The following is a 14263-nucleotide window of genomic DNA, read 5'->3' as shown; positions in this document are numbered from 1 at the left end:
TCTCCTAACTTACATGAACATGGACCAAGTATTGTACATTTACACAACAGATTGCCACTCAGCTGAAAATAATTGAGTGTAATAAATCAATAAATCCATAAATATGGATCAATTAAAATTGAGTGTAAATTAATGAATATGACCCCACTGATATGAGATTATAAGAAAAAAAAACTAATCTACAGTGGAAAGAAGTTTGGGCAGTTCATCCCTCTCTGAGATGGAGATTGGAACTAGCTGGGAAAAGGATGGGGGAATACACTGAGTTTGGGTTATACAGGGGTATACACTTGTCAAAATTCAGAGGGCATATACTAATGAAGTATGCCTTTTATTGTTTGAAAATTTTATTCAATAACTCCAAGGTTTATTTTCTTACTATCTGTATTTCTCTAAACTCTACTATTTCTGTAACAAATATTTTTTTATAGAATTATGATACTGGAAGTGATATTTATTGACATTAGATTTGCTGAGTTAATCCAGACTAAGCAGTCAGAATTAATCATAGTTTCAGGAAAATGGTGCTAATGGTACTAATATTTTATATCTTGACAATGCCGAACAAAGTTAGAGCTGTCAGTGTCAGAAAAAAGTAAGGGTGGAAGTTGGGAGAAGTATGCTGAAAATACGAGGGGATAATGTTCTGTGTTATAAGGTAGAACCAAGAGATTTTGTTTAAATTAGTTGATTGGGCCTCCTTGGTGGTGTAGGGGTTAAAGTCTCCATGCTACCAAGCTATTGCCAGCCACTGCAAGGTGTCCCCAGCCCTGGAGGTGACCCTCAAGGCACAGCAGACCTCTCCTGTCCTGCCCTCTGCTCCCTCAGCAGTGTATTTCAGTTGATCTACCTGTTCTGCTCCTACTCTGTCTCTAGTGAATCCTTCCACCCCCTATACCTCTGGTCTGTACCCTAATTCTTCTATGCAATTTAAAAAATATACTGAAAGAAAAAACAACTGAAGCAAAGTTATGAAGGTAATGAGGGGGTACTATCGTTTAGTTCCTTATCTTAATAATTAAAAAAATGGGCCCTCCCTGGTGGCACAGTGGGTTAAAGCACAGCACTAAGAAGCTGGAGCCACTTCAGCACCAGTTCAATCCCTGCCTGCCCCGGAGGTGACCACATGGCAGGCAGACCTCTCCTGACCCGCCTGCTGCTCCCCTCAGCAGTGTACTTCGTTGATCTGCTTGTTCTGCATCTGGTGAATCCTCTCACCAGCCCTCTACCTCTGGCCTGTAACCCAGTTCTGTATGAATAAATCTTTAAAAATAATAATAATAATGATAATGTTTAAAATCAATAAACAAACAAATAGAAGCACAAACCTATTGTTTAGGCTTGTGGACTCCACTATGAAAATTTTCAGGAGGGTTCCCTGAGGGCAATTGGGAAATGAAGAGGAAAGAGGAAGTTCACTTGTCCCTTTTTTTGACTCTTATTCATTCTGTTGGAATTATTTCCATTTAACATATTACTTGTACAATGCATACTTATGTATCATAAAAATTATGAATAAAGAGATCATCATAGTCACATTTTGGCTCTACACAAGAAATCTACCAATGCATTTGAAATCATGCGTTCTTCATACTGTCCATTACTTTTTGTGCTTCTTTTTAGGACAGAATCATGAGGTTGCGTTGGCCTTATCACATCTACTCCTTTGGGACACTGTTCCCCTTCTGGATACTCTATGTGTCCTGTACCAACAAATGTGTTATTAGACACGAGGTAGCTGACTGCAGTCATCTGAAGTTGACTCAAGTACCTGATGACCTTCCAGCAAACATAACGGTGTTGAATCTTACCCATAATCAACTCAGAAAATTACCACCCGCCAATTTCACAAGATACAGGCAACTCACTGTATTGGATGGAGGATTTAACTCCATTTCGAAACTAGACCCAGATCTGTGCCAACAACTTCCGTTGTTGAAAGTTTTGAGCCTCCAGCACAATGAGTTATCTCATCTTTCTGATAAAACTTTTGTTTCTTGCTTGAATTTGCTTGAACTCCATCTAATGTCCAACCCAATCCAGAAAATTCAGAATAACCCCTTTATAAACCTGAAGGTAAGATGGAAATACTCATTTTCATATAAGAAAAATGTTATCTAATGCTGTTTTCAATCATCTTTTAGCCTTCATATCTAACTATTAAAATCATGAATAAGAAATCTGATCTCCCCACACACAAATATTGCCATTAAGGTTGAAATTGTTTTCAAAAGAGTAAACAGAGTTTTTAATTATTTATCATTGATTTTATAGATCTCTGCCTCTCTTGCTGTCTCCTTTGGCAATAGAACTTAGATACAAAATGTGAAGGTCATGATCACAGCAGAATAAGAATATTTCATGGGGAACATAACAGATTGCTATGCTTCTGATTTAGATCTTGTAGTGAAAGTTAACAGCCTAATTAATACATGATGTAGCAGACTGTTCTACTAAAACTTACCTACTGACTTAAGTCTCATAAAGTTGCTTTTCCAGTGGTTACTATCTTTCTCTTTTCAATACTTTGCTTGGATTTTACATCTGTAAAAAATGCATGTTATTGTCATTCCTAACCCAATACAAATCTCTTTTTCTTCATTTTATAGATTTATAAAAAAGCTGAGTATTCCTTAACTTTAGATGCCAGGAATAATATATACACATTTAAATATGCTTAGATTTGAAAATCTTTTTTTTCTGATGTAGATAGAAAGTCTTTGGACACGAAGACCTCAAAACCTGGTTATAGTAATGACTAGCGAAGTTTTATTTTGCTCTAACAGAAATCAGATCTTCTTACCTTTTTCCTTAGTTTGAAGTTGACATGTTCAAAAGCAGCATAAATTGATAAATACTCCAAAGTATTTATCAAAAAAAAAAAAGTCATGATACAAAATTTCCCCCTCTCTAAATACAAAAGTCTTTTTCTGATTTCATGAACAGCAAACTTCTATCCATGCTTTTAAGGGAAACATTTCTTCATTTTTCTATTGTTTTGTTTCAAAGTTGAAGTTTCACACTGCATGTTTTGTTTCAAAGTTGAAGTTTCACACTTGCATTATAAATAAATGCAATGAAAAAAGCAATGTTCATTTGACTATCAGAGAGACCTAGTTAACCTTATTAAACAAATCACAAATAGGTAGAATTTCCTCCAGCAAGAATAGCCATGTAAGGGCTTGCACAAATAGGGGGTGGTTTATAGAAAGGAAGGTTGGATGAGCTTATTAGGAAAAGAAAAGAAAGACTATTTGAGACAAACTAAATAACCTTCCCTTGGGTGGAAGGTGGTGGTGTGCAGTTAACCTCACCAGTGCTGAACTGGAAACTCCAGATTGATTAGTTTAGAATTCTAAATCAGTTAGATCAGGTATTAGTCTTGGTGAAGGCCTGACAAGGACTCCATATTAATTCCTTTTTAATTCCTCCATGTTAATTCCTTTTTAAACGACACTTATTATCAGTAAACAATACTTATATGAACATTCCTTATAGCACAAATACACAAGCGGCTCCACTTTATTTTGGTAAAGAAAATAAAGTAATTCTTAGCAAGAAACTAAACCCTTACAATATTGGTATTTTTTAACCACAACAAAGATTTCTTATTACCATTAGCTCTTTCTAGAATAGAGGTGTTGTTTTGTGTGGAGCTATTTCTAAAATTGATGGGCATTTAGAATAACTGTTTTTGATAGCAGGACTCTAACTAATGTGTTTTGTTTTATTTTCCTCCTCAGAATTTAATCAAGTTAGATCTATCTCATAATGGTTTATCATCGACTAAATTAGGAACTCAGACCCAACTGGAAAATCTCCAAGTGCTTCTGTTATCAAAAAATAAAATTCATGCAATAAGAGGTGAAGAATTTGATTTCCTTGGGAACTCTTCCATAAAAACATTAGACTTGTCATCAAATCCAATTAATGAGGTAAGAAGTAAGGAGAAATAATTTGGTGTTCGGCATTTAAGTCTGGAAGGCCCCTGTGTCACATCAATAAGAATTTAAAGATTCCTAGAGAAAAGAGTGGTAATCTTGACATTTTATTACGGAATTCTTCATACTTACTTTTGGGTGCCATGGAATCTCTGTTTCCTGCAATTTCACTATAAACCTCTTGACTGTAAACCTTTCCCTGCAAAACTGATTGGTCAGAAGGCAATTTTGCCATAGGAGGGAAAAGAATGAACTGGTGAGCAGTTTGGATTCATTTCTCCTGTGAAGATCAAAATCAATTCCTTGCAAGCAGATGTGTCTTTACCTTCTAGAACAATAGTCTGCAGTGTGGCTTTGCCCTCTGATTTTTCAGTCGCTGTAAGTTTGATTGCCGAAAAATACAAAATAAATGTGTAATATTGTGAATGAATGATAGACCTGGAAGAGGGCTTACATACGACCCCACTTTCTTGTACCGTATTGACGTGAACATGCACACATTTTCAAAAGTATTTAGATATTCCATATTTGGTCTTTTTCATTTAAATCAATTTTCATTTTTCATGTTCCCTGAAAAAAGCCATGTTAGGATATCCCTTTGAATGTCTCTTTTATTTTTCATTTTTTTAAAAGATTTATTTATTTGTGCATACAGAACTGGGGTGCAGGTCAGAGGCCCAGGGGCGGCGAGAGGCCTCACCAGAGACAGAGTGGGGAACAGAACAGGCAGATCGACGAAGTACACTGCTGAGGGGAGCAGCAGGCGGGTCAGGAGAGGTCTGCCGCGCCATGTGGTCACCTCTGGGGCAGGCGGGAATCGAACTCATGCGGAAGCGGCCTTAGATTCTCAGTGCTGCGCTTTAACCCGCTGCGCCACCAGGGAGGGCCATTATTTTTCATTTTTAAATCTTGTACAGCAAAAATGCTCACAGCCAACTAGGCATGTGATAGAATTGCTCGCAGGGACACATTGAGAGCTCTTATCATCCTTGCAAGAAAGGGAGTTTAGTATGGAATAGGAGCTGGGACTCTGCTGGCAATCAAGCAGACCAGCACTTTGACCAAGGGGAATTTACTTAAACTTACTGAGTGCTGCAATCTCACCTGTAACGTGGAAATACAGTAACAGAGGCATTTCCATGAAAGGGGGAGGAACCCTTTTCCCTGCCTGGCATAGAGAGAGGCTGAACTGAGAGCTAAGCCTTCAGGCAGTCAGGTGAAACCATGTCCAGGTGGGCTGGGGAGACACCTGGAGAAGGGGTCATGTGTTTTCAGCTTTGACCTTGTAAAAGGGACTTGGAGGAGACATGTGGCAAAAGACATGTAGAGCCGCTTGAGACATGGGAGTGGCAGAAGTTGGGGATGCTGACATTATTCATTATTATCTGGATTTATAGTTTGACTTAACCATTTGTCCCAGGCTTGCTGGCCTCTTTTCACACTCTTCCTAGGGTTCCCGTCCAGAAGGTGGCCTAGACTTTGTTGCCCTGCTTGGGCCCTATTTATCTGGGCATTTACCCATGAAGGGGTGGGCAGCTGGCTTGTGTACTGAGAAGCTAGTATCCTGTCTTTTCTTCTCACTGTATACACTAACACTGCTAAAGCTGATATAAAGTTATATAAATAGGATGCTTTGTCTTTGTGTGTGTGTTTTGGGGGGCGGGGGGGAGGTGACAGGATCCCTTTAGATGATGCAAGTTTGGCATCTCAGGTACCCCTTGGCCTGTAGGCTAACAATAATACTGTTCAGTTCATAAAAATCTATAAAAGGATTAAAATAATATTATGGTTAAAAACGCAGGCTTTAGATTTGGGGTAACTGGTTCCCTTTCTAGGCTTTATTTCTCAATAATCTGATTTCAGGCAAATTATTCAAGTTCTCTCTGCTCCTATTTCCCAGTTTTGAATTTAATGTGATAAAACTATATTTTAAATATTTATTATTTATGCATACAAGAGCTGGGGTGAGGCTAGAGGGGAGGGAGGATCAGAGGATTCACCAGAGACAGAGTGGGGAGCAGGACAGGTGGATCTACTGAAATACAAAGCTGAGGGGAAGCAGTGGGAGAGGTGTTCTGCACCTGTGGATCAGCTCCCTGGCCTGGGATCAAATTTCATGCTTTTGTGTCGCCTTTGCTTCATAGTGCTGAGACTGAACCCTTGTGCTACTAGGGCGGCCTGTCATAAAACTGTTTTATGGACTATGAGGCAAAGAATTTATAACAAAGTATCTGGCATAGTGCAAGTGGCATATAATAAGTGCTGAATAAAGACAACTAGCATTAAATTATTATAACAAACTTCCTACAAGGAAGTATTCCTAACCAATCTTCTCTTTTTAGATCCAAACTCTTCTATTTGTTAACTAGTTTCATATACATGTAAGCTTGTAAGAATATGGGAAATACTTAAGATTTTTTAAAACTGTATTAATTTTCAGACATAAAAATAGACTGCACCAAACTATTTTCTGATGGCTAAATATCCTATGTCAGCTACTCCAATTTTTTTGAGCAGTGGGGTTTTATTGTATAGAATGTCTCTTGTAGAAATATTTTAAAATATATAAAAATCATAGGTGAAGATAGACATCAGTAAAAGGCTGCATTCCAGAGGCCATTGTTAGCACTTGGGATTGTTAATTTTAAGTTTTTCTCCAAGTAATAAGAAGGAAAAGTGATGGCAACTGCAATTAAACAGACCACTTAACTGTGTGCCAGTTACCCTATGGCAATTTCTTTTATAAATTTTTGTATATTTGTCCTGTAACCAACTTATCCTTATTATCACTTTACCCAAAAGTAAGTTCATTTAAATGCAAGTGAAAGAGCAACTCCAAGTTCTCACAGCAGATGACATAGCCATCTCTGTGGCAATGTTAGGACAGGGCCTGTGAGCTTATAAGCTGTGCTCATTGTCTTATGGAGTTTGACAGTGTAACTTGCATTTGGAATTAATAACAAAAATGAAATAAAATGTATACTTAAAAATTAAAAAGGTAACATCTCAGAACATCCTTCAAGTCACTGTGTAGTATTCAAAAACTTCTTCTAAAGGGGACTGCAAAATCATCTAATGTAGATTTATCACAACTTAATAACTTCTTATTTTGTATTTCAACTCACTTTATTCACAATATTGCACCTTTTCCTCTACCTTCTGTCATCTTTTTCAGTAGCCCGAACATTTCCCAAGAGACACCATCGAAATTAGAGTCTCTTTGCTCTCCTGGCTACTGTGTCCTATGGATTCCTTCTGCCCTGCCTCTGTTCTTTCGTTCTAAAGCTGAGTCCCAGCGCAGTGAAGTTTCTGCTGAGCAAATGCGGGCAGAGTGAAGGGAGTGAGAAACTTAGTAGTGAACAGGAGCAAGCAGGAAGGAATGGCAGAGGGTGACAGGAACTCAGAGCTGCAGAAGAGAAAGATGTATCACTGTTTCCTGATACAGCCGCTCATTCATTCCATGGTGTTCACTGAGAAAGTCAGAAAAGTCTAGCTGTCCCAGTGGTGACTTTTAGGTAGCTTGTCAGTTATAATTACACTCAGTGTGATGAAGTGAAAGGACTAGGAGACTCAGTCTGAGCTGGAAGATCAGGGAAGGCACCCGAATGAGGGGACATCTAAGTCAAGACAGTAATGCTGACTAGAAGTTAGCCAGGAAAGGGCAGGTGAGGGGCTGGAGGAGAAGGTGGGTGGGTACTAGAGGCACAGAGAAGTTACGGTGCGTCAGAGGAAAGGAGAGAGAGTGTACGTAGGGTGGTAAAAGAGGGCTGGGGGGGTTTTAAGGTTTTTATAATTCTACTGTGTTTTGGTTATTAACCTTTTTCCTCCCACCTTTAGTTCTCTCCAGGGTGTTTTAATGCAATTGGAAAATTATTTGGCCTCTCGCTGAACAACGTCCAATTGGGCCCTAGTCTCACAACAAAACTCTGTTTGGAATTATCAAACACAAGCATTCAGCATCTGTCTCTGAGCAACGTCCAGATGAACAGAATAAACAGCGCGACTTTCGCTGGGCTAAACCACACAAATCTCACCACGCTTGACCTTTCCCACAACAGCTTAAGTGTAATTGGTAACAGTTCTTTTGCTTGGCTAAGCCGCCTAGAAGATTTCTCCCTGGAGTTTAATAATATAGCTCATTTATCTTCTCACTCTTTTTTTGGACTTTGCAGTGTGAGATACCTGAATTTGAGACAGTCTTTTACTAAACAAGGTAATTCCCTTGCTTTGCTTCCCAAGATTGATGATTTTGCCTTTCGGTGGCTAGAAGATTTGGAGTATCTTGACATGGCAGATAACAACTTGCCAAACATAGGGAGCAATATGTTCACAGGACTGATAAAGCTGAAATACTTAAGTTTATCTAACTCTTTTGCAAGTTTGCAAACGTTAACAAATGAAACATTTCTGTCACTTGATCATTCTCCTTTACTATTACTCAACCTAACCAAGAATAAAATCTCCAAAATAGAAAGTGGTGCTTTTTTACAGTTGGGCCACTTACACGTCCTTGACCTCGGCCTGAATGAAATTGGGCAGGAACTCACAGGCCAGGAATGGAGAGGTCTAGAAAATATTGTTGAAATCTACCTTTCCTACAACAAATATCTACAACTGAACAGCAACTCTTTTGCCTTGGTTCCAAGCCTTCAAAGACTGATGCTCCGAAGGGTAGACCTTAAAAATCTGCTTAGCTCTCCTTCACCTTTTTATCCACTTCATAACTTGACCATTCTCGATTTAAGCAACAACAACATGGCCAATGTAGATGAGGACCTGTTCGAGGGCCTTGAGAAACTAGAAATTCTGGATTTGCAGCATAACAATTTAGCAAGGCTCTGGAAACATGCAAACCCTGGTGGTCCTGTTCAGTTCTTAAAGGGTCTTTCTCGCCTCCACATCCTCAACTTAGAGTCCAATGGTTTTGATGAGATCCCAACAGAGGTCTTCAAGGACTTAGTTGAATTAAAGAGCCTCAATTTAGGGATGAATAATATAAATATCCTGCCACCCTCTGTCTTTGATAATCAGAAGTCTCTAAAGTCATTGAACCTTCAGAAGAATCTCATAACATCAGTTGAGAGGAATGTTTTTGAGCCAGTTTTCAAGAACCTGAGTAATTTAGACATGCGCTTTAATCCATTTGACTGTACATGTGAAAGTATCGCCTGGTTTGTTAACTGGATGAATGCTACCCACACCAATATCGTTGAGTTGTCAAGTCACTATCTCTGCAATACTCCACCTCAGTATCATGGTTTCTCAGTGATGCTCTTTGATACATCACCCTGCAAGGACAGTGCACCCTTTGAGCTCCTTTTCATGATATGTACCAGCACCCTGTCTGTTTTTATCATTATCGTTCTGCTTGTCCATTTTGAAGGCTGGAGGATATCTTTTTATTGGAATGTTTCAGTGCATCGAGTTCTTGGTTTCCAAGAAATAGACAAACAACCCGAGCAGTTCCAATATGCGGCTTATATCATTCACGCCCATAAAGATAGGGATTGGGTCTGGGAAAACTTCTCCCCAATGGAAGAAAGAGATCAAACTCTCAGATTTTGTCTGGAAGAAAGGGACTTCCAGGCAGGTGTACTTGAACTTGAAGCAATTGTTAACAGCATCAAAAGGAGCAGAAAAATTATTTTTGTCATAACACAACATCTACTAAAAGATCCATTATGCAAAAGGTAGGTAAATATTGTGATATTTTAAGTATTGCATCCATTTTCAATTGAGCTTCTAATAATTACTAAATTATTATTAATTACTAATTGTTATTAGTAGTATTACACCTTAAACAATTTAAAAATAAACTTAAGATATAATCAGAAATTTAGTGACAGATTAAATTCTAGGGGGAATTTTAGCTTTTAAAGCTTTTGGCTATTGAGACCTGTATATTAATGTGTGACTTAATTTGACACCTCTTATTTTTTTAACTTAGATTCAAGGTGCACCATGCAGTTCAGCAGGCTATTGAACAAAATCTGGATTCTATTATATTGATCTTTCTTGAGGAGATTCCAGATTATAAACTGAACCATGCGCTTTGTTTGAGAAGAGGAATGTTTAAGTCTCACTGCATCTTGAACTGGCCAGCTCAGAAAGAACGGATAAATGCCTTTCATCACAAGTTAGAAGTAGCTCTTGGCTCCAGAAATTCAGCACCTTAAATTTACATGAAGACTAAAATGAACAAAGATGTGAATTTCAAAAAGTCCAATTTAAGTTTTATTTGAAAATGATGGTGAATCTACCTGTTCATGTTTATATGTGAGAGGCTGATGTCACAAATATCAACCTTTTACAGAAATAGATCTCATTTAGGCCTTTAGTTACCAATTGACTTGTCTAGACCCAAAATAAATATATAAGAATTACCTTCTACTAACGAATATACATTTAGTTACTGAAGCTTGTGAAAATTTTTAAAAGTTTTAAAATATCTCTCATAAAAATATAATAGTTTTGTAAAGGGTTGTGATAATTATATTTAGTTTTATTTTTTTGGACGCATTCATAACAGAATGGAAAGATAATTGTTTTCATGGGTACAGTACTATTTCAATGGAATGGAATAGTCTTCTATGGAAGACTAAAATATATGCCCTAATTTTGAAGTGAAATAACAATTTTTTTAAATTAGAAGGCTTTTTATTTTGTATTTTAATTGTTTGTGGGGGATTGAAAGGCAAGACCAGAGCCAAAGGCTGTTACAGGTGGCGCCCCCTAGGGGGGCACCGATAAGAATAAACAGCCCCAGGTGGAATATGCCTGGAAAGAAAGAATCTGAGCAGATGAGGACTCTGGCAGGGAATATAAAGGACTGCAGAAGCAGCTCCGCCCCCCCATCGCCCCCCACCATCAGCCATTCCAACCCCCCCAGACGATATATATTCCAGACTTCTGTTGGCCTTCAAAGGATATGGAAAAACTTCCAGCAGCTGACATTGGAGGAGAAAATTTGAGAACTTTTGCAGTAGCCAGGTGGCTAAGACTGTTCCCAGCTTTGGCGCACTTACAGCCTGGAGGAGAAAGCCAGCGCCCGCCCGGAGCTGGGTGCCTCACTGAGCTGCGTGAGTGTGAGCCAACTGTCCAGTCACTCTGCTGTTGCTGCTGCCATATGGTGCCATTGCCTTGGGCTCATCTCGGTAGCTCAGATGAATATTTCCTGCTGGCCTGGAGAGCTGGACCTCTGCCTACTGCCTCTGGCTGCGGGAACTACAAGCCCTCAGCAGTAGGAAGATGCTGTCTTGGGCACCATTTTGTTTCAGACTTCTGAACACTGGACGCTATTAGGTGTGAGGTAATTGGCCACTGTGGCCTTAGTGACGCTTAGTTTCCTTTTTGTTACATAAATCCCATTATTGTTGTTTCCTGAACCGGAATGGTCTTCATGTGTGTACACAGGTGACGAATTAACCATTTGGGCACTGTTCTTGGTTAGGGTTTTTGTTTTTGTAAAGATTTATTTATTTATGCTGACAGAACTGGGGTATAGGCCAGAGATGTGGTGGGTGAGAGGACTCACCAGAGACACAGTGGGGAGCAGAACAGTAGGATTGACAAAGTACATTTTGTACTTTGAGGACAGCAGCAGGCGGGTCAGAAGAGGCCTGCCGCGCCATGTGGGTCAGCTGCCTGGATGGGGATTGAACTCACAATGCGTTGACTTCAGAAAACTCCGTAATACGGCGCTTTAACCCATTGCGCCATCAGGAGGAGCCTGTTCTTGGCTAGATTTAGTGCCCCCTCATTGTCCAAGTGCAGCTGTGCTTACTCCAGTGTTGATTTTATTAAATGTTAAATACATATACTTAAGGGCAGGAAACAGTTGCAGCTAATTTTGATTAATAAAATAAGTACGATAATACTTTCCTGATATTAATAAATAAAATAATATGTTTTGTATAAGTTGGTCCTAACTTAGAAACTTGCTTTATAATAAAAAGTGTAGTCTTTGGTAATTGAAATGAACAGCTTCCTAACCTTTATAGTTTTGTGTTCAACTCCCAGAAGGTATTGAAATTATAGTGCTGAGAATTTTTGTGCTTATAGATTTAATTATTTTCTGCTGAACTTAGAGAACATGTGTGATGTCAGATTTTAGATCTTTCTATAGTTTAGTAGTTTCAGGTTTCAGTTCACACAATCCTTGAATAAGTAATGTCCTCTCTCCTGCTGGTTCTGGAAGAGTCTCCAGTGTTCTATCCATGTGAATGTCCGGTGAGGCTGCTTTTGCTTTCACAGTACAGTATCATCCTTACACTCGAGACATTTGTTTTACAGAGTTTTCATCAGAATTGGTTTTCTGACTGTAAAATAACCCCACTTTATTTTGGCATAAAATAAAAACCACAACTACTTTCTACAAGATGTAACTTGTATGTTATCTACCAATATTTATCAAAATGTTTCTAAAGCAATTATTATGAATTTACCAATATATCATTCATTTGTGAAAAGCAGGGCACAGTAATTTTGCTTTCATTTTCTACCTATTTGCCCATGACATAGTTGATCCACTGGGGACAATTTAAATTGAGTTCAAGTGTAATTTTTTAAAGTTGTTTAATATTTACATAAGGTAGGCAAGAGGTGATCTATTCAACTGAATTTAAGTAAAACTAATAAAGGGTGTAAGCTCTGACTTGCATTTGACCTACACACAGAGCAACATCCTGTACTCCTGCAGCCTGTCCTTTATAATTATTCTCAGGAGGGATCCTGCTCCCATGGGCTCAAGACAAAGGGACTGCAGAGAAGGATGTTTATCTGACCTACTTAATTTCCACACCTGAATTGACTTGCTTAAATGTTCTCAAGGTGCATCATGGAATCTTTTCACTCCAGCTCCTTCCTGTTTTTCACTATCAAATCAAATCCCAGCTGAATCAATATTGAGTTTTAAATAAATCTTGGTATTTATTATTTACCTAAAAATGAGTCAGATTTTTAGAATATAGATTGTAATCTAGTGCAAAGGCAGTTAATTTAATAGTGAAGAGGTTTTTTTTAAATGCCATTTATTTAATGATGTTTACTTATCCTACTGACTATATAATGACTACATTAGCTATTTGCAAAAGGGATTCAACCGTGACTGAACATTTGAAGATGGAAAGATGTCACAAATTGAGAGTTGATAAAATACATATCATAAGCTATAGAGAGTTATTTGTGGGAGGATGAAAATGTTCTGAGCTTGGCTTGTGATCATGCTTCCTAAGTGGAAGGGAACAAAGATATGCCACCCCCAATATCTCTTTGGCTAGAGGGAACCTGAAGACCAGGTGAAGGTTGTTGTGATGTATTCTCTCTGTAAGGTTTCTCCTAGGAAGACCCAAGTCTCCTAGTCTTTTTTTCCTGCAGAAGGCAGAACATCACCTGCATATCTTTTATTTACTGTACCTTCCTTGATAAGCTTTCTAACTGATTTTGGGACTATGTCTGCAGTTGAACAAGTAGGGGTTATTATTCATTGCATTGAGGATGACATATACCACACAGGACATGGGGTATCTCAAATAAGAAGGTGCTTAAAAGAAAGTGTACATAGGTCTGGGTTTTCCTAAGGTTGATTTGGGGGAGGGTCTAAGGAAGTCGAGGTTCACCATGTGTTTTAAGATATAGGAAAAGGAAGCTTTCTAATTTAGTTACTCAATAAATCTTACCTATAGGGACAGGAGACTAGAACAAGATAAAATTGCTAAAGAGATACTGGTCTCTTGCCTATGGTATTTCCTTTTTGTATTGGTCTCTTGGCTTGTACTTGCTCCAGATTCCTATCAACAAGGGACTGACTTTCTCTCCTAATCTCAAATTTCAAACTTCAGGGAAGACCGCTGGTTGATCTAGCTAGGGTCGATGTCCATGTTTATGGTCATGGGGTGAGGTCCCGAGGTTGGAAGCACCCACTGTAATCATGTGGACTCCATGCTGCTTCCCAAAGAAGAGAGCTGGTTAAGCCAAGCAGCTTTTGACTATCATATGAATTATGTGCAGTGGGCATTTGGCTTAGGCTGAACTCAGGAAGGTACAAACAGAAACATGTGTTAGTCTCCTTCCCTTCAGCAAATGAAGATGCATCAAGATGCTCTGGCAGAGAGCCAGGTTTTAAGAAGCATGAGATATGATGAGTTAGTTAGGGCTTTCTTTACCCTGTTTGAAACACTCAATCCTTTCAGCAGTGTGAATATCTGGAGAGTGCCTAGAGTGTAACTCTAAAATCCACTGTTGCAGGTGCAAGAGTCTGCACAAACCCTGACAGGGGACGCGACCATGTGACTTTGGAAGGACACTCAGGATGGAGGCTTCTC

At 38.7% G+C, this 14263-nt stretch overlaps 1 protein-coding gene across 1 annotated transcript; it reads left to right on the top strand.

Annotated features, from left to right (window-relative positions):
* Positions 1-1632: 1632 nt before the first annotated feature.
* TLR3 (toll-like receptor 3) lies at positions 1633-10311 on the top strand. The gene is made up of 4 exons (XM_004682500.2): positions 1633-2076; positions 3744-3935; positions 7779-9631; positions 9889-10311. Exons 1-4 carry the CDS (start codon positions 1633-1635, stop codon positions 10115-10117), a joined length of 2718 nt encoding a protein of 905 aa, XP_004682557.1. The 3' UTR covers positions 10118-10311.
* The last annotated feature ends 3952 nt before the right edge of the window (positions 10312-14263 follow it).

Source organism: Condylura cristata, unplaced genomic scaffold (genome assembly GCF_000260355.1).
Source record: "Condylura cristata isolate star-nosed mole 26May11 unplaced genomic scaffold, ConCri1.0 scaffold00014, whole genome shotgun sequence".
NCBI lineage: Eukaryota > Metazoa > Chordata > Mammalia > Eulipotyphla > Talpidae > Condylura > Condylura cristata.
The sequence above is the reverse complement of the archived record's forward strand: the minus strand, read 5'-3'. Positions and strand labels throughout refer to the sequence as shown.